Source organism: Gobius niger (genome assembly GCF_951799975.1).
Source record: "Gobius niger genome assembly, chromosome: 5".
Classification (NCBI taxonomy): domain Eukaryota; kingdom Metazoa; phylum Chordata; class Actinopteri; order Gobiiformes; family Gobiidae; genus Gobius; species Gobius niger.
Window position 1 is genome coordinate 9,378,341 of NC_136856.1, and position 24,265 is coordinate 9,402,605.

General features: G+C 41.1%; 1 protein-coding gene across 5 annotated transcripts in view; it reads left to right on the plus strand.

Annotated features, from left to right (window-relative positions):
• LOC306962846 (connector enhancer of kinase suppressor of ras 2) overlaps positions 1–21,214 on the plus strand; it is a 143,870-nt gene extending 122,656 nt beyond the window's left edge. For 3 of the 5 annotated variants that reach the window (XM_079556182.1, XM_079556181.1, XM_079556183.1), the window contains 5 exons: positions 15,085–15,155; positions 15,318–15,418; positions 16,748–17,513; positions 18,784–19,076; positions 20,840–21,214. In XM_079556182.1, coding sequence (XP_079412308.1) covers positions 15,085–15,155; positions 15,318–15,418; positions 16,748–17,513; positions 18,784–19,076; positions 20,840–21,049 — 1,441 coding nt within the window. In that variant the 3' untranslated portion in view covers positions 21,050–21,214. The remainder of the gene's footprint in view (positions 1–15,084; positions 15,156–15,317; positions 15,419–16,747; positions 17,514–18,783; positions 19,077–20,839) is intronic. The other 2 variants (XM_079556185.1, XM_079556184.1) reach the window with 1 other exon arrangement.
• The last annotated feature ends 3,051 nt before the right edge of the window (positions 21,215–24,265 follow it).

Here is a 24,265-nt window from a genome sequence, read left to right on the forward strand (position 1 = left end):
TCCAGCTCATCTCGAGATGTGGGGCATCAAAAGTTATCTAAATTTTTTGGCTAAGTTTTACGGTTTGTTTGCGGCGAAGCCGCAATCTTTACGAAGTATTTTGCAATTCATCAGAAACTAAAAATTGCTCCCATTTGCGCAAACAAACTCCGATTAAAAATCGGAAATATACATTTTTTTGACCTTTCACCCCTGGACACAACAAATGTGAAAAAGTGACACTGTGCGCGATAGCGCCCCCTCCAGGTGCAGAAGAAAAATTGCATTATGGGAAAAAAATTAGTTTGTCGGAAATGGATGAAATTCGGTACAAAAATAGTTGACGGCATCCCGATCCAAAAAGCCAATGAGACGCCTATCGTACTTGGTACGGTGTTGCCATGGTGACGTCCAGGGCCCCCCATGTTATTGTAATGGGGCTGACACATAAATGTCACATTATATAACATTACAGCGCGTTAGCGCCCCCTGTCAGGAGCTTGTGGACAGTGGACGTGGAAGTACGGCCCGTCAGGGGCGTCTGATGCTACTTGTGAAATTAAAAAGATTACGGGCGCGCTAGCGCCCTCTGCAGGCTGGAGCCATTGTTCACACGGAGAGGCTAAAAATGTAGCTGAGATGTTTGCGCACAAAGATTAATGGCTCATCAGGACAATAAAATGCAGTTCGTTCACGCTGGCGCCTTAGGTACGGTTATATAGAGGCGCTAAAGGAGGCACGGCCCGCGAGGGCCGTTCGATGCCGCTTGCGGCTTTAATTTTATTCTATTTTCTTTCATTTTTTATTTGGATGCCACTACTTTGCCATTTAGACAGACTGAGATTAACAATAAGGGGGCATGTAACTTATAGCCACACAGCTTTCTGTCAACAGGATCTATCAGTATTGAGGTTTGAAACAGTTGCTATGAAAAAAAAAAGAATGTTCTCCACATGTCAGCATGGGTTTCCTTCAGGTGCTTCGATTCCCCCTACCTTCAAAAACATTCTTATAGAAAAAAAAAAATACAATGCACAGGTAGGGCTGTCACGATCATTACTATATCGACTTATCGTTCAATAAATAACAAATAAACAATGCACTTTTGGGCTCGATATTTATCAAAAGTACATTTATTAGCATCACCCCCTATCTTTTCTTTGTAAAACTTTCTAAAGCTTGTGTGGTATTTTAGGATGTGATTATTAGGGCTGGGACAAAATATCGGATATGGATCGCAACACTTTGTGCTGCAATACTGAGTATTGATGCTTTTTCAAGTATCGCAATACTTTCAATACTTCCTGTAACAGCAGTTTGTTATGTTAATGCACTTTTCGATCTTAAAACTTCAAAAACTATCAAAAGGCATTGGCTTTATAAACTTTGGACACATGACTGTGTAGGGTATGAGGGTTTATTAATCAATTAATTTGTATATTAATTAATTAATAGGTTGTAGATTAGCCTTAAAATTTAACGGGGCACCAGTTCGGAAAGCGAACAAAATAAAAGTAAGAATAGGAGGCTAAACTACAGATTTATCTGAAGGAAATGAGGTCTTGGACGTACACATGGACCCTTATTCTGGAATAATAAACACAGACATTACCAAAGCAAACTGTGGTTTATGGAGGTTTAATGATCAAAATCAATTAACAGACGGCATTAAATATTTAAGTGCAAACAGAATAACTTGGAACCCTAACAGGATGAATAATCAGATAAAATGTTCTAAAATTGTATCTGAAAGTCCGTAAGGTGGTTAGAGGTTATGTGAGTCTTATTGAGCTAGGTCTGTGAGCTTACGACCGTGAGAGAAAGGCTTTCCACACCAACTGTGGTCAGGCGTTCCAAAGGTGTCCGACGGCCTGTGGTCTCTCGCGTGGCGATTCTCAAGCTGATGCAGGCGAGGCTGGGGTTTCTCTCTCTCCAGCTCCTCGGGGCCTTGGGGTGTGGATTGACCAGCTAGACTCAAATTGGTTTCGCTGAAAGCTCAGCAATCAAAAATGTTGTTGTCTTGTAAGAAAAATGCAAATGTTCTTAAAAGAAGTAACGGATAGTTACAAATCACGTCAAACGACGGGCTCAAACTTAAAGTTCTTGTGGTCCATCTGAGACAAAGGAGAGGTCAGAGTTCAGCGGGGGATGTCATCCTGCCGTCTCTCCTTCTCCAACCCTCTCAGAAGCGCGTTTTTTAAAGAAGAGAAGGGTAAGGGTAAGGGTAGTTTCTGGCTATTTCTCCTTCCTTTATACCAAGGGGGCGGCCCCTTTTTCTCCGTGGATTCGACCAATCGGTTCAGTCCGTAACTCGATATGACGATCCCAAGTGGGAATGTCTTTGGGAGAGAATTCAAGAAATACATTTCTATTGCGATAAACACATTAACAACTTCACAACTTTCCAAACAACATTTCGACAGTATGTTTGCACATTGCGTCTTTGTTGACCTGGGGAAGAATTCATCATTAGAACAGATTGGTTGAGTTCATTCTCACTGTCCATGAATTGAAGAATTGGCTTATTACTCAAATCGGATGTTTGAGATTCAGTCTTTAGTCCAATTCGAAGGTCAATAGAGAGTTCTCATTTCTGGCTGTGAGGGTTAGGATAGATCGTCACAGTCTTTTTCTCTTGAACTGTATTCGATCTTATCAGCCATTCACAAGACAGGAAGTGACGACATCCCAAAAGTCATAAAATGGCCTAGGAGTTTTGGAGTGGGGGTTGAGCTGCTCTCTGGAATGCGTTAACAATGGCGAAAGGCAATAGGCGAACCTTCACACGCTACAGTCCCCTCTTCGTGGCAGGCTCCACCCTACGGCGGAGGTTGGCACGCCATTTCCGTGATGTGATGGGATGGCCGTTGACTGAAGACGATGCCCGATGTTCATTGACACAGAGTCGGCTCAGGTGTTTGCTAACTGTGGCAATATTAGGCTAAATGTGTGTAGCAATAGGCAAGTGTGTTTACAGACTAGGTTTAGTCTTACGTGTTTGTTGCTGTGGCTACAATCTTAGCTAGAAGCTACATGTGTTGCATTGTGTGCAACTATGCACGACTTAAGTCCTAAGGGTTCAGGTTTGACACCTAAATTTGGAAAAGTGGTAGAAGCGCTAAATTTACTGAGGCGGTCCATTGGAAAACAAAGTCTCTAGAGTTGCTGATATCTAAGGCTGCGAGTTCACCAAGATTTTCTTTACAACAAAAGATTTTGCACCATGGATTGAAGAGTCTTAAGCAATACTTGAGCATTGACAACTGACTGCTGATTGAATGGTATTCTGTTGTCCAGAGTTTAACTGCAGTCAAACTGAAAACAAAGCCTCAATGGTTATGACAGCATGCATAGAGGATAGCAGAGGTTAGTAAAAAGTTTAAAGTAGCTCCCCCCTTTGGTTAGAGAAGGAATTGCTATTGAAAAACTTTAGTGATTGCTATTGACACTGAATAGACTGGCTAGTGTCTATTTACAAACAGGAGCTGTGTTTCCTGTTTATTTACAAGTGTGCATCTGGAGCACCAAGTTCATCTGTCCAGTGGACTAGATGTTTTGTTTCAGAGCTTGGAGGCAGTTGCGATAACTTACCTTGTTCCCTGATAACTTACCATGCCATACTGGTTTGGTAATGGCAGGTGTTAAGTGTCTCTGCTTTTGGAGATCGTTCTGTTTATCTCCAAACCTTTGGTTTGTGGGCTTTACCCATTTCTTCAGACCTGATGTCTGACATTGGCTGCAGGTTGACCTGTTAATCGTGCCTTTATCATTTGCATTTGTACATGCATGTGGGCAGCAGGATTCCTTTTGCCTTATTTCTTGCATTGTCTGAGTGCCTTTGTGGGCCGACAGAGAGGATTTATGTGCTTGAGCCAGCGCTACCCCCCTGTGGTTCGGGTGCACCATGAGCATAAGAGAAGTGAGTGTGTCCGGGCCAGGCTGGATCCGTTGGCGGGACCAAAGGCCGAAAACATGAGGTAAAGATCGTTCACAGGCAGTGTCTGTGTTAGGGACGACATTGGAGAAGGCATCAGACCGAGGTGAGGCAAGGTCTGATAAGTGTGAGCAGGGAAGCTCAGAAAGGGTGGAGGAGGGGGTTGAGGTGGCCAATGAGGCAGCGTGAGGGGCCACAATGGAAGATAGGGTGGGAAGGGTGGGAAAAGGCTGAACAGAACCTGGCTGGGTGAGCTGGGGTTCTAGGCTAGCCTTTACAGCGTTGTCATCAATGACTGCCTGCTTGGATAAGATCTTCAATGAACTTTGAAGTTCATTGTTTTGTCTGGGGTCACAAGGGTGACCTTGAGTCTTCTCTGGGTTCATTTGTGGACAGTTCAGCTCAGGTAGAGCTGTGTCCTTGTACAAGAAGTTGGTTTGGGGTCTCCAGACGTTATTCTGAGACTGAGTTGGGTCAGAACCTGACTTCTTGTGTTTGTAGTCCTTATGTTTTGGGACAGGTGTATGTGTTAGAGTGGCACACTGAAAGATCTCACCATAGTTTCCTGGATGTGAGAAAGGCCAAGGTTTCAGCACCTGTGCATAGAGTATTGATTCTTTGAAATCAATAAGAGGCTCAAATCGATTGAGGAGATCCTTTCCGATAAGGAGAGGCATCATATCAAGTGGAGACACAAAGAATGGATGGACCACTGTCATCGGTCCAATTGTCAAGCGAATGTACGCCATTTCTGTGAATGCAGTTTGAATGTCTGCATATGGCTGGATTTCAAGGAAGCAAGAGTGAAGATTTATTTTTCTTCTTTTATGTTGTAGTGCTTCCTGAATTTCACTAAAAAGAGAGGTTGACATTATGCTGACGTCAGCACCTGTGTCAAGGATTGCTTCCTCTTGGAGAGCATTCTCAATAGTGGTTGGCATGTAAAATTTTCCAGCCAAACCTTTTTCAGTGAGATTACACAGAAAACGTTTGAAAGGTTGTTTAATTGACATTTTATCACAGCTCTGATGGATTAAAGAGGCTAATGAGGATAGCTCAGCTTTACCATCATTGTCTGGAGTCTGTTCAATAAAAGTGTCATTTTCATCACTGAAGTGAGTCAGATCAGCTGAGCTGTCAAGTTCACTGACTTGGTTTTGAAAGCCATGATTCTGATTTCTTTCAGGTTCTCCTGACGAGAAGAATTGAGAATTTTTGTGTATTCGGAGATGCTTTGTGCTATCCCGATTTTCTCTGTTCTTACTGTGATGAGTGTAGTGACCCCCCTGTTGGAGATGCTGCTTTGTTTGGCACTGTTTGCCATAGGTGGGGTTTTGCCTACACTCAAGTTCAGGGCTGGAGAGCAGCGTTTGCTTATGCTTCTCATTTGTCTGTTGACATTGGGCCGGTTTTACTTCACTTTTGCGTTTCTCTGCTGGAGAAGAACGCCTGTTTGAACTGCTTGACTTGCAGTTTTGAGTTCTTATCTGTTGTGAGTTCTTTAACTCGAGATTAAGAACTAGGGAAGGTTCTGGATGTTTTATCATCGATTGTTTGTGTTTCATGAAAGCACGCATCGCTAGTTCACGAAGCTGGTAGCTCGTTTGAGTAGCGGGATCTGCGGTGATGCCAAGGTGGTACTTTGTTGTGGGATGAAGATTTAGAACAAAAAGTGTTTTAAAGTGGAGATCTTCCTCCATCTCAAGTTCATTTGAACTAAAGTAGGCATCGCGCAGTCTGCAGTAATAAGCCTGTGCAGACTCTTGTCGAGTCTGCTTCACATTTAAGGCTGCAGTTAGGCCAGTAGTCAGGCAGTTTGAGAACTCTTTTGTGAGAGCTTGGCAAAGGCGACCATAGTCTGCCTTTGTGTGACGCGCCTGTCTATCAATGAAACTTCCCACATTTCTACTTGAAGTAAACCTGATTAGGTAAATTCTATCTTCTGCCGTAGAGTCTGGAAATCTACGCAGGTAAAAGTCAATGTCATTTAAGTAGGTGCTTGTGTCGTTAGCACCATCAGACTTGGGATCAAAGCGAATGACATGTTGTGCAATTCTGTCAAGATCTTTGATTGGAACACGATATCCACGCTCAAACTCACCAGTGGAGATCTTGACGGGATCGTTTGTTTCCTGTGAAGCATAACATTGATCAGGTGGCTCAGAGATGAGCCTGTCCAACCGCTGCAGGTGCGGTGGCTTGGGGTTCAATGTTAAAGCAGGTGGGGGAGAAAAGTCCCTTAAGAACTTATTTGTTTTCTCCTGAAGTGTTCCCAGGGGATACACTTGAGATCTCACTCCTTGTTCAGGAGGATCTTCTTGCTCTCTTTTAAAGCTCTTTTCTTCCTCACTGATCGTGCGCCGTAGCGTCGTGTGATCTATTTTAATCTGAGCTGCTGTAAGCTGGCTCTGAATGTGAGTTAGTTTTGTTTTGTCCTTTTCTTGGTTTTCTTGGAGAATCAAAATTTCCGATTTTAAATCTCTTACCTCTAGGGTGGCTTTATTGAGAAGGCACTCAGACCTGTTAAGGTTCTGAGTCGTCCTGTCTAGCTCAGCATGGGCTGTCACTAGCTCCTCTTCTCGTTCCGAGAGGGTTCTGCTAGTTTTGTCAAGTTCTGAATCTGCAAATTTCAGTTCTTGCTCTTGCTCGAAGAGTTTTTGTCCTACCTCTTGATGTTGGTTTTCTAGATGTTTAGTTTCTTTGTCATTCATAAGCTTTGCATTCTCTTCTTGGAGAGAGGCATTTTGTGATGCAAGTTCATCATTTTGTCTCCTTGTGTCTGTCAGTACTTCTTGTGTTTGTTTAAGTTGTAAATGCATTGCAACTGCCATTTTAGCTAACAATGTCAGATTCTCCTCTTGTTTTCCTGTAAGTGATGTTATACTTACCAAAGATGTAATTATGGATTCAAGTTCAGAGGGATCTGTTCCCTGCATTTTGTCTACACAGTCAAGGACGTCTCCCTGGCCTGGTCTGCAGACAGCGGCGAGGTTCTCTAGTTCTCTCGGAGGCATGTTGCTTTATCAAAAACTCAGACAACTTTAAAATCTGACTTGACCTTCTGTGGGTCTCAATGAAACAAACCAGTTTTAATTGTGCTTAACTAAAACCAGGGTTGATAGATGGAATGAAGCAAGACATGAAAGGAGAATGGGACAAAATGAATGAGAAGAAAGGACATGGACATTTTGGAGAGTGATTATTGAATTAAAATCAAATTAATTAATTAAATTCAATATCAAAATTTGACTTAACTGATTGATGACTGTCCAGCAGTCAGTCAGTTAAAATTGATTTCAAGAGGTGGATGAAAATTCACTAAGTTTTACTTAGAGAGGGTAAATTTGAATTGAGCCCTTTAGCTTAAAAATTGTAAAATTTTATGCGTTACAATTTGAGATTGCAATTTAAATTGCAAGGCTGAGCATTGGTCTAGATAAAGGCAAATAAGAGCTTGTAGTGTGGCCACAAAACAAGTCATTAAGTTAGACCCAATCAGAAAAGACCAGTTAAAGCCGAAGACAAGTGTTAGTCTTGAGAAGGAAGAACAGTACAGTAACTGTTAAAGATGGAAAAGGACAATGTTTTGGCTTTATTTTCAATAAAACAACAGTAAACTAAGGTATAACTGAATGTTTTTATAGTTTAAGTTTTATTGTCTAAGTTACTCAAGTAAAGCTTACTTACTTGGAAGAGAGCGTTGTGATCAAAGCTCACTTAAAATCACTTCTGCCTCTGTCTCCTCCTTCACGGTAGGGGGCAGAGATAGTGGCACAGCCTTCGGTAGGCGGGCTCTAAGGAAGTGATGTCATTAAGACCGGCCCACTCTGGGGGATGATTGACTCATTCTGGCGCCAAGGGCCAGGGGTGAAACATCTCCTTGACCAGAGCTGTAGGGAGGGGGGTCTTAGGGGTGTTATCTGAGCTCCTGCAGGAGGGGAGGACAGTTTAACACCAATGCAGTTTTAAAGTTACAATTTCTGGAAAACTCGCAGACAAATTATATTACTTACTGCAAAATACAGGTAATTTTTAATACTGGAAAATTCGCAGCTATTAAAATTTGATTACCTTAAGGCCTTTGAGAATTGTGCTTTTGATAGCACAAAGAGAACATGCATGTTTAAAAATCACATTTAAAGTAATGTGCTGCGACCTGTAAACGGTAGCATTGAGAGAGAGTTGCGCAGAGAGTTTTGTTTTCAATGGACACCTTTAAAATGCATTTTTCATTCTTTTTCAACAACTTTTTGATAAGATTGAACCTCAAAGTTTGCTTTGGAATGATCAGTGATCATTAATAACAGATAGAGTTTATGACGGCTCACACGGGGGCGCCAAATAGAAGTAGGGTATGAGGGTTTATTAATCAATTAATTTGTATATTAATTAATTAATAGGTTGTAGATTAGCCTTAAAATTTAACGGGGCACCAGTTCGGAAAGCGAACAAAATAAAAGTAAGAATAGGAGGCTAAACTACAGATTTATCTGAAGGAAATGAGGTCTTGGACGTACACATGGACCCTTATTCTGGAATAATAAACACAGACATTACCAAAGCAAACTGTGGTTTATGGAGGTTTAATGATCAAAATCAATTAACAGACGGCATTAAATATTTAAGTGCAAACAGAATAACTTGGAACCCTAACAGGATGAATAATCAGATAAAATGTTCTAAAATTGTATCTGAAAGTCCGTAAGGTGGTTAGAGGTTATGTGAGTCTTATTGAGCTAGGTCTGTGAGCTTACGACCGTGAGAGAAAGGCTTTCCACACCAACTGTGGTCAGGCGTTCCAAAGGTGTCCGACGGCCTGTGGTCTCTCGCGTGGCGATTCTCAAGCTGATGCAGGCGAGGCTGGGGTTTCTCTCTCTCCAGCTCCTCGGGGCCTTGGGGTGTGGATTGACCAGCTAGACTCAAATTGGTTTCGCTGAAAGCTCAGCAATCAAAAATGTTGTTGTCTTGTAAGAAAAATGCAAATGTTCTTAAAAGAAGTAACGGATAGTTACAAATCACGTCAAACGACGGGCTCAAACTTAAAGTTCTTGTGGTCCATCTGAGACAAAGGAGAGGTCAGAGTTCAGCGGGGGATGTCATCCTGCCGTCTCTCCTTCTCCAACCCTCTCAGAAGCGCGTTTTTTAAAGAAGAGAAGGGTAAGGGTAAGGGTAGTTTCTGGCTATTTCTCCTTCCTTTATACCAAGGGGGCGGCCCCTTTTTCTCCGTGGATTCGACCAATCGGTTCAGTCCGTAACTCGATATGACGATCCCAAGTGGGAATGTCTTTGGGAGAGAATTCAAGAAATACATTTCTATTGCGATAAACACATTAACAACTTCACAACTTTCCAAACAACATTTCGACAGTATGTTTGCACATTGCGTCTTTGTTGACCTGGGGAAGAATTCATCATTAGAACAGATTGGTTGAGTTCATTCTCACTGTCCATGAATTGAAGAATTGGCTTATTACTCAAATCGGATGTTTGAGATTCAGTCTTTAGTCCAATTCGAAGGTCAATAGAGAGTTCTCATTTCTGGCTGTGAGGGTTAGGATAGATCGTCACAGTCTTTTTCTCTTGAACTGTATTCGATCTTATCAGCCATTCACAAGACAGGAAGTGACGACATCCCAAAAGTCATAAAATGGCCTAGGAGTTTTGGAGTGGGGGTTGAGCTGCTCTCTGGAATGCGTTAACAATGGCGAAAGGCAATAGGCGAACCTTCACACGCTACAACTGTTTTCTTTTTTAAGGTAAACATATTACATATCATAATAACTTATTGTATCGCAATACGTATCAGATCGGCCCCTGAGTATCGTGATATGTATCGGATTGTGACAAAAGTGGATCGTCCCAGCCCTAGTGATGATGCACTTTTAGAACAAAGGTTTACTGTCATTTTTATGCCTGAGAGTCGACAGTATCGTATCATTCGAATCAATAATATCGTTTATCGCGATGCTTTCCTGCCTCAATTTATCAAACTTCAAATTTGTTATCGTGACAGGCCTATGCACAGGGGCTCAAACTCCCCCGACCAGGTAACCAATAAACTGAAGACAATTTAAACACTTCACTTTTACTTAGAACTAGTAGTTCCACATTTAAAGTATTTGGAACAAAACTCAAGTACTGTATTGGCTAAAAAGGAACCAGACAGTCGTTATTGTTTTGTACTGCACTCCTCGTTTGTTCATATGTAAAATACAGAAGTAGACGACCCCAACATTTTGTACATGTATTTAAACAAAGGGATACTTGTAAACAGCCTCTATTGGATAATTACTGCATGTTCAATAATGTTGTGTGTCCAAAGATAGTGGTAATCAAACTACCTACAGTAAATTAAACAATGAAAGAAGAAGCCACTAAATTGAAATGTTGGTGGGGGTACAAACTCATCCCTAATAGCGCCCCAATTCTTAAAGGGACTATACGGAGTTTAAAAATGTTAAAATTAAGTATCTTCCTCCCCCTAAATGTTCCAACAATGTCCTAATGTGTAGAATGAGCCCAGATCTGTTCACCACAACTGCCTCTAAAATCCTGCACTGTCACTAAAAACGGTGTTACTTCGGGTCCGAATTGCCTTCATGCACAAGCTTAATATAGAAGGTGCAGTTACACGTATGACCTGAGGTGGCAGTAGTGAGTATAGCCCCTTTAACAGGGACATATTTATAGGCACATTTCACTACTTGCAGGGTCACTTTTCAGGGTCACTTTCACAAGAATGCTAGAAAATTAGATCTACAGTGTTTTCCCCACAAATGTCTGAGTTTTCAATATACTTAAGGAAGACAAAACAAATTTCATTCCATAACTTGAAAAAAAATCAGGTATAGCTCCTTTAAAGACCAGGCATTCCCTATGTCTTTCTTCCCTGATGGCGCCGATATATTCCAAGACAGCAATAGGGAATGATTTTGGCCACGGCATTTTGTGGATATCTAATAACATGCTGCCCTATTTCCCTGAAAAACAATAGAACACCTCACTACGGACGACGGTTAGAGACTTGGGCCACTCATGCATATTTAAAAAGAGTAAACCAACTTTACACAGGTCTAATCCCACCGATACAACATGTCCATGAATAAAGCATGAGCCACTGTGTACAGGCTGCACATAGGGGCGCACGCACGTGACACATTTGCAGAAGTGTGATGAGATGAGGCCTAATCACACACACCTCTCCTCTGCCGCACCAAGAGATAATTGAAGCAACGTAATTAAGCCGCTATATCTGAGTAACATGCTGAGGTAATGGGCGCATGTGTGAAAACGCTGTTGTTGACTCTAGTTTTTATGCATTTGTAGATGAAATGGAAGGAGAGGTGGTATTGAAGGAGTGTTACACATATATTAATAGGCCTAACTTCTTATGCTCTAGCCTCATATTTTCAGTGATGATTTAAAGGGAAATTTCTGGATTTTTGACATAGGGCCTAATTTCCTAGTTATCCAGGGTGTTGTTGATTTCTGAAGATTTTTTTTACATTTAATTCATGCAGTCCTTATATTTAAAGAGTTTAGTGCTAGGCTAGTGCTTGGCTAGTGCATGTCTATGGTAACTAGTAGCCTGCATTAAAACAGTCTGACCCAAGCACAGTGCACCTGAGGCAAATCACTTATAACACCAGAAAGCCGATATAAATGTCTGTGTTGACTGAATAATTTTTAAACATAACCATTTTGCATTTAACAACTTATATTTGAGCAGCATTAGCTTCCTGGTTGTAAGCTATGCAGTGGCGGAGTGATCTGCTTGGTTACCGGATTTACAGAAGTTTGTTTACCTGCAGTCGGCATTACTACACGTAGAATTCACAAAGGAGCTTTCAACAAGTCAGATATGGCAACGTTTGGAGGATGAGCCCATGATTTTGAAGAGGTTTTTAATGCAGGCTACTAGTTACCATAGACATGCGCTAGCCTAGCACTAGCCTAGCACCACTAAACTCTTCAAATGTAAGGACTGCATGATTTAAAAAATATATATAAATCTCCAGAAATCAACAACACTCAACAGGAAATGAGGCCCGATGTCAAATATCCTGAAATATCCCTTTAAGGTTTGCCGGGGTAAAATACATTGTAAAATGCTGTTTAATGAAAGACGCAGATAGTTAAACTGATAGTCTGTAAGTTTAAATGTTTTACAAATTTAATAGATTGTGCATAATTTGCCAGCTGTACCTGCAATTTAATGTAACACAAGTTATAGTAATGAATAACATATTTTCCAAAGTCCCTCCCTTTGCTGAGCTTAGACACTAATCAGAATCCCCGGGCTATCACTTTGACCAATGAGGTGAGCTTTCCGGTGAACCAGCCTGTGAGGTCCAATCAGGAGGGAGGGAGAGGGAGCTTGACCCATTTACTTTCGAAAGTTGTTTTCACTCTCCTCACTTTGAAATGATTGCATATAGTAAAGTTACAATAAGTCCTGGTAGTTGCAGTAATTACTAATAGTAGAGATGTTAAAGGCAAAAAAAATATCAGATTTAAAAAGGTTAGGTCCAAATCCATTCTTTGATTACTCACTGCAAAAATATCATTTTCTGTGACCAGCTGACCAATAGGAGTTTGTAGAATCCACAATGTTCCGCAGTGTGTCTTTAATTTGTAAATTAGTACTTACAGGAAGACTTTTGGACCGGTGTGATGGACGTGTACAGTACATTACACACTAATATGGAATCTCAAATTTATACCGGATCCTCCAAAAAAGGTTCTTAGATCCTGGAAGATTTTGACATTCATCATTTATTCATTGTTTTATTTATCTTGCATTATGTATTCGGGCTCGTCTCGTTTAATTAGGTTTGCAGAGCGGAGATTTATTAATGTGAAAGGATGCGAGAAAAGGGTGAGGGAAGCTTTTTGTATTACCGTGGTTCCACAGAGAACATGCTTCTCTCACAGTTGTAAATAATGCACTTGTGGAGACTATTTTTAGCTGTGTGCCCTTCATGTGCATCTGTAAGTCATTTATATTCCGATAGATTAATATAACAGAGTATAGCGTCTCAAAGTCACTGAGTCCCCTCACTGTTTGAATACTTAATGTTAAAAGATGGTGATTCATGTGATGACTTGACTATTTCTTCTGTTCGGAGCCGGAAATCTATTCTTAGAGATGACCTTATTTAGTTTGTGTTCCTGAGATGTGGGACAAGACAAGCACAAGGAGAGAGGATGAGGACATTTTGATTTAAAACATTGAGAGATTACCGGAAGAACGCTGTACAGATCATGAATGTTGTATCAAATATCCTCCTTTTGTTTATTGTTGCGTAACCACAAGTTCTACATTTCCTTCTCTTAAAGACCCTGTTCCTGAATGTTTTCTTGTTGTGGAATCAGTCTTGTTTTGTCCTTCATTATATTGAGGACACTTTGTGCATGTAGTTATAAAGCCTTGAGAAGTTGCAGGCAAGTTGTTGCTGTTTACATTTTAATGAGAGTATTGCTAGAATTGTTAAAAATAAAGTCATCCCTGTAACGGATTGGAATGTTCAGTTTGGGAATCAGTTTGGACCACAACGCACATTTAACATTTTGCATGTTAGACATTCTTGGTAAACCTTAAAGCCACACTGTGTAACATAGATTATATGTGTATATGCTATCAAACAGCAAAAGGAACTTTCATGAAAAACCCTGATAAATAACCAAACACTTCAGCGATACCAAATATTGTCCTTAAAGGGATGTTTCAGGATTTTTGACATAGGGCCTCATTTCCTAGTTATCCAGAGTGTTGCTGATTTCTGGAGATATTTTTTTTTGTAATTCAAGCAGTTCTTATATTTTAAGAGTTTTGTGGCGTTAGGCTAATGCAAGGCTAGCACATTTCTATGGTATCAGCTAGCCTGCATTAAAAACAGTCCGACCCGCTCCACAGAGCACCTGAGGCAAATCACTTATAACACCAGACTAACTATATAAATGTCTGTGTCGATAGAATAATTTTTGGAATATAACTGACCTTGCATCACATGAATGATCGCATTTTGAGGGACTATTTTCTAGCAGATCACTCCGCCGCTGCGTAGCTTATACAACCACGAAGCTGATACTGCTCAAATATAAGGTATTTTAAATGCAAAATGGTTCAAATTATTCTATCGACACAGACAGTCTGGCGTTATAAGTGATTTGCCTCAGGTGCTCTGTGGAGTGCGTAAGACTGTTTTTAATGCAGGCTAGCTAATACCATAGAAATGCACTAGCCTTGCATTAGCCTAGCGCCACGAAACTCTTCAAATATAAAAACTGCATGAATTACAAAAAAAATATCTCCAGGTACCAGCAACACTCTGGATAACTAGGAAACGAGGCCCTATGTCAAAAATCCTGAAATATCCCTTTAAGATCAGTGAGACACTGACATTACTGTTTTTGCAGTGGTTATTAAAGTAATATAAACAATCGGTCAAAGTAAAGCAACATCTCCATGGAAACGCACTGTTGATGTCCCACTCCCACCAAAGTTACGAGTGACCAACTCAAAGATTCTGATGAAAACTGACAATAAATCTTTTGAATCTCTTGAATCTTATAGTTTGTGGTATTTCTGAAGTAAACACTTGCAATGACATAAGTGCTTCATTTTCATTCAATTTAAAGCATTTTTTCAGCGTAGCGTTCATCGTAAGGATGATATTCAGTAATCAATAGACTCCCCATTCATATAGCTTTAATATATTTTTTTCTAGTTTATTTATTTATTTGTTTGAACAGGGACAGTGTACAATATCCATTAACCTTGAAAAGGAGAGATGCGTTGTACTGGGCTGTAGCACTAATTTCCACCTGCGGTCCCGGGGCGGGCTGATGTCAAAAAATGCACATGTTAATAATACATTTCCCCCAAAACTGCAATAAAATGGACACACACTTCATTCATGCCTAAGCATTAATTTACACACCCATTACAGTACAGGTTTGTGAATGAAGAGTCCAGCATTTCCTTCATTTTCTTTCCATATGGCCAAATCTGTATCTTCAGTTTATTGATGGTTCATTTATATTTTATGTAGAGTACAGTTACAAAAGAACATTTTTTTGAGAATAATGTTTTACCACAGACTTTGGTGCTTTTGAAAAAATGCATTTTTACTTCCCACGCTTCTCATTGCTTTAATGTTTTTTCTTAGATGGATGAATAGGCTGGGCCTGGCTGCCATCGGCTACACACCTGACGACCCTGTGCCTCGTCCAGACGAAGGTAACATACAAAATACTTCACTTTTGAAAAATGCATCAGAAAAAGAAAAGAAAATGTTTCACAAAATAAAGTCTAAATGTAAATGTATTTCATATCATTTTGATGTTAGAGCGTTTAGGGGTTTTTGTTTCCTGTTCTCACATTGTTTCGTCCCATTCTCAGATTACTGGAGTGAGAGCGACCAGGATGATGTGGATGGTTCTATGACTCTGAAACAGGAGGGGCCCTCATCGATGTGCGACACCTACCACCGCACGCCATCGGTAAGACGCGCTTTTCACACATTTCTAAACCAACGGAATAATTTACCCCTAAAAGCACCGGCGTTTTCATCAGTCCAGGGCTCAGAACATTAATAAAACATCTGAGTGTGAGGTTTGTGATTCCGGCCAAGGCACTTTCTCTTTATTCTGATGCCAAAGGCTACGCGCAGAGTGGCCTCTAGGTGGCAACAAAGCCCAGTTCATGAGATACTAATGACCCCACGTTTTTCTCTTGTCCAAACCTAACATGCACAGAAATAAAGTGTTGGTTGTAATAATTGTTTTTTAAAATAGCCTAGTTATCAACAAACTTAGATTGTTTAGATACTACATTATATTTTTGATAACTGTGTGTCCTGAAAAATGTATTTTGTAATAATAATAATAAAAAAAAGCTACACTGTGGAACATTTCATAAATATAAATGAAAAATGTATATTGTGTAGTTTTTTATAGGTGAAAAATACCGAAAAAAAAAAAAAACACTTCTCATTAGCGTGTGTGGATTCGCCTCAGATCTGACAAATAACTGCTGGGTGCGGGACATCATCAGCTCGTCTCCATGGAGATATTGCTACTCTGTTTTGACCCCAAGTAACCATACATTAGAGTAAAATATCTTGGGAGGCCTTAGATCCTCTTCCACAGGCGCTAGTTTGATACCAAATTGCAAAAACAGCATTGTCGCTGTTGACCGTCCCGCCTTTGCTCTGCCCAATCCTGTCAGACCTCGGAAGCTAAACAGGGAGGGACTAGACCAAAAATGTCCTCAAAGATAAAATTATTGTTCCTCTATATAATAGTATAGGCCTTTAGAACACTGTGATGTCACCTGCAGCCCAGCAATGTAAAACCAATGCATTATTATTATTTTGATATTATAGTTGATGATTAGGAGAATGTTTGTGCATCTTTTTAGTTTTTTGATAGCTTTTTTTTGTTTTGTGACATGGCAACATGTGTAACCTAGGATTGTTCCGCAGTGTGGCTTTAATAATGGTAACAATATGTACTGTATACTGGGCATTTCAAGACATGCAAACATTTAGGCCTAGATCTAGAAAGACTGATATCCAGTTACTGTCGGAAAGGACTGCTGTAGCCATGCCAGTCATTCCCAAGTTGTTATTTTAATCATCATCATCTCATTGCTTATTTGCTCTCATGTTTTCTTGTACTTCCCCGTCCCTGTGTCTGCCGTCTGATATAACCGTACTGTTTCTTCACAATCTTCCCCCATATCTTTGGCACCGTGTTTGTCAACTTTTACCTGTGCCCTTCACTTCTCTGTGTCACTAACTCTCACCACCTCACCGGTCCCACTCAAAGACTAACCTACTCCATAGCTATGACCCCATACTACCCCGCTCGGTCAGCTCCATGAGCCTGCTCCGCTCCACACCATCCCCCCGCCCCATTCCGATCTCAATGAGTGCGTCCACGTCCCCTATCCCGCCACAGATGGTCTCTTCCACGTCCCCTCTCCCCCTCCAGGTCAACTCGTCCAGCCCGTTCCCGGAGCCCAAACACGGGCGCCACTTCTCCAGCGAGTCAACGCACTCCCACTCTTCTGCGGAGGACCAGAGAGGAGACGGGATGGGGATGGTGGGTACTGGGACGGGGAGCACTAGCACGCATTCGTCGGGTTGCCGCTCTTCGCACCGCGAGAGGAGATCGTGGCAGGACCTAATCGAGACTCCGTTGACCAGCGCGGGGCTCCACTTCCTCCAAACCGCACCAGGGGAGACAGAGTACGGCCTTATGGGGACTATGGCAGCCGACATGGGGCTTTACGGAGGACTGGGCAGGCAGGGCATGTCCCCCGAGAGGCGCAGGCAAGCCACGCTGCCCGTGCGGAGACACCACGCGGCCGAGCGGGACAGGGAACGAGACGGTCCCTTCCCTTTGGAGAGGGGACCGCACACTCACAGCCACACGCACCGGCGCTCGTCCCACAAGCAGAGGAGCCAGAGTCTGCCGCGGAACCGGGACCCCATGCCAGGGAAGCTGCTTCACACCAGCGCGGCCCACGTGGAGGAGAGGAGCGAGGATGAGGAGGGAGACAGCCAGGCCGATATGCTGGAGGCGGAAGAGGGTAAGAAAACTTCACAGGAATTGTTTTTTGGAATATGCCTCTCCAGATGTCCTCTTACTAGCACTCGCTGATACTTTATCACTGCATGGTTCAATTTATACAAGAGTCCACCAAGGCTATATTAAATTTAAGTTATATACCTTCGTCTGCATTTGACCCATCCTCAATGCGGCTGGAGCGACCTGTAGGAGCAGCAGCCAGCGTAGACTAATGGTCAGAAACACCTGGCTGGGGGACTACCCTTCTAGCTGTGAAGCACGAGCGCTAACCGCTGGGCCACCGTGCAGCTATACTACTGTACCTGTGGCCCCAACACTCAGCATCCCTCTCCGATTCAAAGAACTTTTACAGTGTTTAACAAAAAAAAATATCAGTTTCAATATTAGTTTAATTAAATGCATTCTAGAACAATAAATACGTGGAAATACCATCTCTTCATTAAGGACAGTCTTGAAAAAGAGATTTTTAATCTCAATGGGTTTTATTCTGGATAAATAAAGGTCAAATAAAAACTATTTTTAAAAATGAACAAACCACTTTGGAGCCCTTTTATCAGAAGCTCTTGGCAACAAGAAATATTGAAATAAGTATTTTTTTTTCTTGATTTGAGTAACTCAAGAAATCTGTCCTTGAGGCTAGTTTCTAACAAAACATTTGCATATGATGACATCTTTTTTTTTTAATCATTTCAATAAAATTTCACATATTGTTTTTTTTGTGCAGCCAAAAGTTTGTTTATTAATTCAGGAAAAACTTAAATTCAACAACAAAGCTTAGTTAAAGAGACTATACGGAGTGTAAAAATGTCAAAATGATGTATTTTCCTCCCCCTACATGTTCCAACAATGACCTGATGTGTAGAATGAGCTCAGACCTGTTCACCACAACTGCCTCTAAAATCCTGCACTGTCACTCAAAAAGTTGTTAATTCGGGTCCGAATTGCTGTCGTGCACGAGCTTAATATAGAAGGTGCAGTTACACGTCTGACCTGAGGTGGCAGTAGTGAGTATAAAATGACCAACTTACATCCAGCCCCTTTAACTTATAATGATGGTCTCTCTTGCGTTTCTTTAAAATAACTAATAATAATAAATAATTCACAATAACCAGAAGATTTTTACTTGAGTCATTGATTGATTGATTGATTGATTGATTGATTGATTGATTGATTGATTGATTGATTGATTGATTGATTGATTGATTGATTGATTGAAGTAGTAGATTAAATGTTCTGCTGTATAACCAAAGTGCTGTCCCCCACATGGACAGATATCTTCCCCATCGCCCCCGCCTCAGACCTGCGTGAGCTGCGAGTGGAGAGCCGAGAGAGGCGGGTGTCTGAGGGGAGGGAGCGAAGGGTTTCGGACGGCCGGGACCCAATGGAGGCTCTGGACGGTTTGGAGCAGCTGTACAGAGCTTTGGAACAGGCCAACGTCACTGCTCTGGGAGAACCCCGTCCCACCAGCAGACAGGACCTGAGGCGCTGCTTCACCCACAGAGTGCGGGACCCTCTGCTCAACGACAGGCTGCACCGAGTGCGGGCCCTGAGGAGTACGCTGAAGGTAACGAGAGACGTGTGAACACATGTCAAATGTCAAAGGCAGCGTGTGCCAAAAACAGGGCGGCACGGTTTGGGATGAATATTGCAATATCTCAGAATCACATGCATTTACCAGTTTTGCAGTGAACCAAACTTTAGGATTCAGAGGTTTTATTTATGATAAATTCCAACAAAAAACTTTTACAACCCGTCAAATTGTGATTTTGACTCAAAATGCCAAAAGTTAAAATAGATCATTTAATTTAGTTAGGGGGGATCTTCGGAGTTTACAACGTTCACTCTTATCCTACATTACACAAATAAACCTATAGAGATTAATGCTCACATTACAAACCTCACAAGTCAAGTCAGCACTTAAATATAGGTGCTTTTCAAACCATTTACACAACAAAGTGATGAAATAATAATAATGATAATGCTTTGGTTTTATATAGCGCATTGCATTACTCATCGACTCCATACTTGGTGATGGTAAACTAGTATTGTAGCCACCAGTGTTAATTTTGACAACATATTTTATTTTAGTTTTAGTCTTAGTCTTTTGACTAAATGTAATTTAATTTTAGTCGAGATTTAATAAAAAAAAACTTTTAAATTTTAGTCTAGTTTTAGTCGACTAAAATTGCATGTCAATTTAGTCGACTAAATTTAAGACTAATTTAGTCAACTTTGCATTTATAATATTCATTAAAATCATATTTAATCCAGGTCCTCGACTTAATGGAGCTGCTCCACATGAACAAAGCACAAACCTGTTCATTTGACAGTGAATTTAAATGATATGAGGTTCTTTCAGACGGTCAATAGAAGTTTGGATGATTTTAGTCTCTCCTTTTCATTTTTATTTAGTCTTATTTTAGTCGACTAAAATATCTGGACATTTTAGTCATAGTTTTAGTCTCATGAGAAACTTTTAATTTAGTTTTAGTCCAATTTTAGTCACAAAAATATCACTTTGACTAAAATTGAGACTAAATATTTTAGTTGACGAAATTAACACTGGTAGCCACTGCTACCCTGGGGTAGACTGACAGAAGCGAGGCTATGCGGCCTCTGCGACCCCCACCAACCACTCACTCACACACTACATTCACCCAGGCTTCCTGGTGTTAACAAACGGTCTCCCATCCAAGTACCTGCCAGGCCCTTCCTGCTGAGCTTTCGAGATCTGACATGATCAGGCAGAGCAAAGGCGGTGACTATGTGGATCTGATAGGAAAAACTAAATATTGTATCAATTTGATACTGAAAATGGCTTCCATAACAATAAAAACGTTATATGTAAGAATGGATGATGCTGACAGAAATATGTGCCTAAATGTGTGCTTTTATTTTGTAATTCAAGATGATGATGAATGTTTACAAAGACACATGTTTAAAGGAACAGGCCACCGTTTTTCCACACTGTGATATGTTCTTACTTGAGCTTAGACGAGTTGATACGTACCTGTCTGGTCCCGTGGAAAAGCTTGGTCGCTTCTAACTTCACCCCATTTGGAGCTATAGGAATATACTGGGAGAGGCCAAATGCTAACAATATCTTTGGTTGTTTTGCATGACTGAGGGCACGCACAAAGACCAGACAGGTACGTATCAACTCGTCTAAGCTCAGGTAAGAACATATCTCATTGTGTAAAACGGTGGCCTGTTCCTTTAAGTCACACCATCTAGAGTTCTCCACCTTTGTCCAACACCCTTTTTCAACACAGTATAAAAGCCATCCTTCCTCCTAATCCCTCTCCTGTCCCTGTGTCGCTCCTTCAGGCCAAAGAGTCCGAGCTGGCGGTGATCTGTGCGCTGCTGGAGGACCCCACACTGTGCTCCCAGTCGTTCAGAGAGTGGAAACAGTGGCACAGCGACCTCTTCTCGGACATCTGCCAACTCAGCCCCGGATCCAACGGGCAGGACGACCTCTCGCCACTGGGGGCGCCCCTCATGACCCACACGCACTCCTTCATCGAGACGCACGTGTAACCGGAGGAGACAAGACTGATCCATCATAAGTGTACAGCGCTGTGGAGAAAGGAACAAAAAAAAGAAAAGAAAAAAAAGGAAGTGTCTGGGCCTTTCTGGATTACTCACTTCTCAGTCATAGGTTTTGGCTGAATTGTTTATAATATTAGACAAAATAAAGAAAGATTATAGATTATGGGTCTAAATTCGACGCCAACTGAGCTACTATTGTTGCAGTGTTGAAAAATGTGAAAAAGTTTAGGAGGCTGAAACCGGCATTTTAATTTAACACCTTCAGTTTTTGTATTTTTGAATTGACTTTCCCTTCCCTTTAGTAGAGTACTAGTTCAGGAAAGCGCCCCACTCTTCCCCTTTATATGACAAAGTACAGATCTGCGTAGGCCTTTAGGAAGACTTCACATTTACCCGAAGACAGTGGCGATCTTTCCCAAAAATATACAGAAAAGGGGGGGCGTACTGTTTTCCACAGTGCTGTACCGTCAACACACAAATCCCTGGTCCCATCTGAATCTTAAGCATGCACCTCACAGAGAATATCTACTGTAAGATGTGTAAATACGAGCGCGCGGGGACTTGAGAGATGTACTAAACTTTTGATAATCCCGAGGACCCCCACAGGGTGCCTATTGCATGCCTGAACAGAAAGCATTACTCTTCCTTTTGTCGATGTATCTCAGCATAAACTCCTCGCTTGTCAGGCAAACTTAAAAAAAAAAAAAAAAAAGAAAAAAAAAATTGACTTTTTCTTAACACGGTTTTCTTTTTCTCTCTTCGTGTGGGTTTTATGTTTTTGCTGTTTTTATGATTTCAGGAGGTAGGGGGAGCTATGTAGCAGCAATACGGAGGAGATAAACCTTTTCACCATAGCACTGTACTTTTTGTACTGACGAACTTTGCACCCAGAGCCACCAACTCTCCCCCGCTTCCTCCTCCTTTCTATATTGTACATTTATTTTGTTCCGCATTGCATCTTGTTACTTTAGGGACCTCACTGTTATATACTATAGCCTGAATTGACTGGATTGTGCCGAGTATGTCGTGTAAGACCTGAGGAAAGGTAGCTAAAATGCCACACGCACAGACGGAGCAAAAACCTTCGCTTCTTCGGTGCATTTTACTGTGAAGGATTGAATGCAATGACTACTGTACACTTCACCTTTTCCTCTTATCTATTTTCCTATATTTTACGCTTAGATCCGGACCTCTTCTCTACTACTCTTAACTCTGTGTGTATATGTGAATACTGATGTACAAATGTTTGCAGTTTTTGTTTTTTTTCCCACTACCACTGTGATCTGCTTCTAGAGGTAGCGGAGGGAAGAGCGAGTGTGTGTTGTTTGACGAGTGCGTGCAAAAACATTTCATTTTTTAAAAACCAAAGGGATAGTTTGGATTAATTATGAGGATTGGAAAAGCAAAGCGGCGCAGATACAGTCGATATCGAGAGGAGGGGGGGGGGCGTTGTCAGTGTATCCTGATTGTATGTATGGCCAAAAATCATTACAATACAAGGTTAACACGCATTAACTAAAAAAAAATATGTGCCAAAAATGCCACTCGGATGTCAAGGTAATACTGTGAATACTTGTTACTAAGGGAGATAAGCTTTACTAAGCCTCATTGTATATTTATTTATTTATTGTGCTAAAAAACGCACACAGAAAATAAATATCTACCAGCAAACCGATATGTCGTCTAGCACTAAAGCCAAAAGGAGCTGCAAGAATTGACTCAATTGAATAAAGTAAATGTACGACAGTCTGATTAATTGAATTGCCATAAACACAATAAATCTGTGCATTTATCCTTTTGACAGATTTGGATATGTGGGTTCGAGCTGTGCCCACCAACCATTCCCCCAATATCCCCCAAGGCAGTGGGTCCCATAGTGGGGTCTGGGGCCCCCTGGTGAGCCTCAGAGGAACTACACTGTGGCCCCCAAAACAAGTTCATTGGGGGGGGGAAATGATTTTGAATGGAAAAATAGATTTATTTGCTAAACTGGACTACTTTAAACCAGTATTTAGCCTACACTACAAAAAGTGGATATCAATCATTGGCCTAAATGCCTTGAATTGAGGAATTGTATCCTGTTTTGAGCAGTTTTCACTCACACAGACTTATTTCCTGATCGATCCAAGATTTCTTTGCCTGTTGGTTGACATTTCAGACTGGTTTTAAGGTAATCTTACCTGAAATAAGAAAGTAAAACTGCCAGAAAATTGGTCTTATCCCATTGGCAAAGAAAATGACATATGAATGAATGAAATAAAGATGAAATGTATTGAAAGTGAAATAATCCAAGTACATCTTAACAAGTCAAAACAACTCAAATCGTATTATTGCGCTAAATTAGAGACATTTAAACCAATCTAGTTCATTACTTTTTGTAGTGTATATTTATTGCTAGCTGTTGCTTCTTGGCTCGATGTCCCGGACTTTGGGAATGACTGAGACTAAGGATATTTCAGTTTCTTGGGAATTGACAATAACAAGTTCTTTTGTCTTGTGTCTTAAAAAGTCAATAGTTGCGTTCATGTTCTAGAATTCTATTTCAGTTGGAGGGAAACAACCAATACAACTCTATTGGTTGTTTTCAGGTGCTAGAATGTGATAATGTCACCGGACCCAGTGGGGGAGGAGCCAGTTTTTCCTATTAACAGCATTACACAAGTCCTATCTAAAAAGAAAATGTATGAATTACAAAAATGATCGTTAATATCAGTCAGTGGGTCCATGATCTCTCTGTACAAGACCAAAAATATCCTTCAAAACAAAACATTTTTACCTCTATATAATATTATAGGCCTTTAGAACGCTGTGTTGTCACCTGAAACCCAGCAATAGGCTCTTTAGAATGTTGTGATGTAACATGAACGCAACCTATTCACCATGGACGTTCCGAATGGGCGCCACCATGAACTGTGCCCGCCCCTTTTCTCCTATCAGTTAACACGGGACTGGAGAAGTCCACATAAAATCAGTTGCTACACGAAAACAAAGTTAACTTTCACGCTCTACCGGAAATGTCAATACAACAGAAGTGCCGAGACAAGGCCAAAAGAACCAAAAGTGGGCGGGGCGGAATAAGGTGCGATGTATAGCTGAAAAACAGAAATTTACAGGAATTGTGTATGTTGAACTATATTTTTGGGGTATTTACTACTCACATAATTAAACAAAATACCAAACAACAATTCTTATGTATAAAACTGT